Source organism: Limulus polyphemus, unplaced genomic scaffold (assembly GCF_000517525.1).
Source record: "Limulus polyphemus unplaced genomic scaffold, Limulus_polyphemus-2.1.2 Scaffold11138, whole genome shotgun sequence".
Lineage (NCBI taxonomy): Eukaryota > Metazoa > Arthropoda > Merostomata > Xiphosura > Limulidae > Limulus > Limulus polyphemus.
The window spans coordinates 8,050-11,439 of NW_013676748.1; the positions used below are offsets into that span (position 1 = coordinate 8,050).

General features: G+C 34.2%; 1 protein-coding gene across 2 annotated transcripts in view; it reads left to right on the forward strand.

The window, feature by feature from the left end:
- The window catches only part of LOC106476655 (sphingosine-1-phosphate lyase-like), an 8,314-nt gene extending 5,759 nt beyond the window's left edge, over positions 1-2,555 (forward strand). The window contains exons 3-4 of one of the 2 annotated variants that reach the window (XM_013937297.2): positions 781-1,048; positions 1,801-2,555. In XM_013937297.2, coding sequence (XP_013792751.2) covers positions 781-1,048; positions 1,801-1,920 — 388 coding nt within the window. In that variant the 3' untranslated portion in view covers positions 1,921-2,555. Of the gene's footprint in view, positions 1-780; positions 1,049-1,462; positions 1,780-1,800 lie in introns of those variants that run through there. The other variant, XM_022380466.1, reaches the window with a different exon arrangement.
- Positions 2,556-3,390: the final 835 nt, after the last annotated feature.

Here is a 3,390-nt window from a genome sequence, read left to right on the forward strand (position 1 = left end):
TTACCTTGTACACATTAATCCAACACTTGAGAGGGATGTAAGATTGTTTACCTTGTACACATTAATCCAACACTTGAGAGGGATGTAAGATTGTTTACCTTGTACACATTAATCCAACACTTGAGAGGGATGTAAGATTGTTTACCTTGTACACATTAATCCAACACTTGAGAGGGATGTAAGATTGTTTTCATTATACACATTAATCCAACACTTGAGAGGGATGCAAGATTGTTTTCATTATACACATTAATCCAACACTTGAGAGGGATGTAAGATTGTTTACCTTGTACACATTAATCCAACACTTGAGAGGGATGTAAGATTGTTTTCATTACATCCCTCTCAAGTGTTGGATTAATGTGTACAAGGAAAACAATCTTACATCCCTCTCAAGTGTTGGATTAATGTGTAAGCACACTATACCACAAATGCCAACTGTGCTGGGTGTAGTTAGGTAGTGTGGGGCTGTGTATGTGTTATAAGAGTGATAGTTAAATTCCATTCTTCCATCAGACAAAAGTTTATGGCAGGTGCTATTGATTAGGTGCCTTCTCTTTAGTTTGTCAGTTCAGAATTAGGAAAACGTTTGTACATCCACTAATGTTACAAAACAGTCATGGTTACGTACAGTTTGGATTTAATACAAATTCTACTTTATTTTTTCTCACCTAGATTAATGGTCAAAATTTAATGATTTTCTTTACAGAGGGAAAGGCAAGTTTTGATGTTACTTTCTTTCTGATCACAAACACAGGGTATTATATTTTTTTGCTGTAGACTGAAAGAAATTCCTGGCATATTTATTTATGGTAAACCTCTAATGAGTGTTGTGGCGATTGGCTCCAAAGAGTTTAACATATATCGTCTGACCAGTGCCTTGACCAAGAAGGGATGGAGTCTCAATATGCTGCAGTTTCCTAAAGGTTTTCACATCTGTGTCACAATGCTGCACACCCTGAACGGAGTAGCCGAACAATTTATTGATGATGTTCGTCAGTGTACAAAAGAAATAATGCAGGACCCTAAGGCTGTTGCTACTGGCACTGTGAGTATACAAGTCAATGTATATTAGTCTCCTTTTCAACTTCTCAGTTTTAAGCTATTCTGATTAAATGTCAATGACTCAACTTAGATTGTAGAAAATCAGAATGTTTTAAAATCTGTTTACGAGAAAGTTATCGATAAGTGGAAACAATTTTAGGATGATAGTGCTAATTAATGTGTATGGGGTATTTTAAATAAATTCAATGACAAAAACAAAGGTTAAACAAAAATATGTATGAAGGTTACCCTCCCTGGTGTTACAATATTGATGGTACAACCCAGACATTGTTGTTAGTCTTAGTGATGAAATAAGTTTACAGTTTATAAACTTTTTTCTTATGATAATTGAAAATGGTTTGTTAATGAACATTGTATCTAACAGATGAGCCAGTGAGTTTTTAAAACTATTTTATAGGCTGCTGTTTATGGAATGTCGCAAAGTATACCCGACCGCTCTTTGGTTTGTGTTGGTTTGTTAATGAACATTGTATCTAACAGATGATCCAGTGACTTTTTAAAACTATTTTATAGGCTGCTGTTTATGGAATGTCGCAAAGTATACCCGACCACTCTTTGGTTTGTTAATGAACATTGTATCTAACAGATGATCCAGTGACTTTTTGAAACTATTTTATAGGCTGCTGTTTATGGAATGTCACAAAGTATACCCGACCGCTCTTTGGTTAGTGTTGGTTTGTTAATGAACATTGTATCTAACAGATGATCCAGTGACTTTTTAAAACTATTTTATAGGCTGCTGTTTATGGAATGTCGCAAAGTATACCCGACCGCTCTTTGGTATCGGAAGTAGGATGGATTTTCCTGGATACTTGCTACAGTACTGATGTAACCAATGGCAAAATCTCTTCTTAAATGTTGAATTTTAAACTTATCGTGGACAGGGACATAAATATTGTTAATTGGTGAAATATCAAACATTTAATGAAAGATTGCTTATTTTTTAAGTTGTGATCTCTGTAATTTCTAGCTCCTTATTTTTGTCAGATTTTATAACAAATTAACTTATATTGTTGTGCTAAATTATCATTGCATATTATTTACATTATAAATTTAGTTCGTCATTCTAGTCAGTCTTTAAATGTTTCACACACACAATACCATTTAAAGAGTATTTAGAAACTTGTTTTTTGACAGATACTGTAATTTCAATGCAGTGCAGTTAAATTTATATACCATTCTTTATGTATTACTCTGTGCAATGGCACAGTCTTGTTTGACATTTTATCATGAACAAATTTTACTCCCAAATACCAGTCAAGAACAAAAAGCCAAATGTTTCGAGTAGGTTGAGGATCAGTATGAATTTTAAAATACTTGCATACGTTACTTTATCTAAGAGTGAACAGTTGCAAGATATTTAAGTTTTAATCAGTTACTTGGTAATAACTTTAAAGTAAATAAGGAGTTTGTGGTTGATAAAGTTTTTATGATTTCTGGACAAATGAAACTTCTAACTCGATCAATAAAAAGTGAAAATCTGTGCTCAAGTGTTGGATTAATGTGTACAATGAAAACAATCTTACATCCCAACATCCATCTCAAGTGTTGGATTAATGTGTGTAATGAAAACAATCTTACATCCCAACATCCCTCTCAAGTGTTGGATTAATGTGTACAAGGAAAACAATCTTGCATCCCTCTCAAGTGTTGGATTAATGTGTATAATGAAAACAATCTTAACCTCTACCACCTGCATACGTCCATACACAGCCCCACACTACCTAACTACACCCAGCACAGTTGGCATTTGCGGTATAGTGTGCTACCTCTACCACCTGCATATATCCATTCCTGGCCATGTATGGATCATTTCCAGAGCATGTAAAAAAGAAGATATAAAAAAACAATACATGCTTTTATCAGTGACTTGGTATTTTTGTCAGAGGTGTGCATGAAACATTAGTTTAAATGAGTTGTAATGATTACATCAAAATTGAAATATGCATATCATAAAATATTAAATGAAATTCTTTTATCCTTATAATACATTTGGCTTCCATACTTCGGAGAGTTGAACATTTTGATTTATGAGAATTATTTTAACCAAAGATTTTTGGATCTCTCATACATATTCTTTCAGATATTTCTTTCCAGTTTCTTAGGGTACACAATGAATGTCCTTTCCATGGGGAAATTAGGTGTGGAAACCAAGGCTGATGAGGTAAGATATTTGATTTTTTGTAACAGATTTGGAAATATGAGACTTGGCCCTTCCATCTTCTCATGACGAGACTTGGCCCTTCCATCTTCTCATGACGAGACTTGGCCCTTCCATCTTCTCATGACGAGACTTGGCCCTTCCATCTTCTCATGACGAGACTT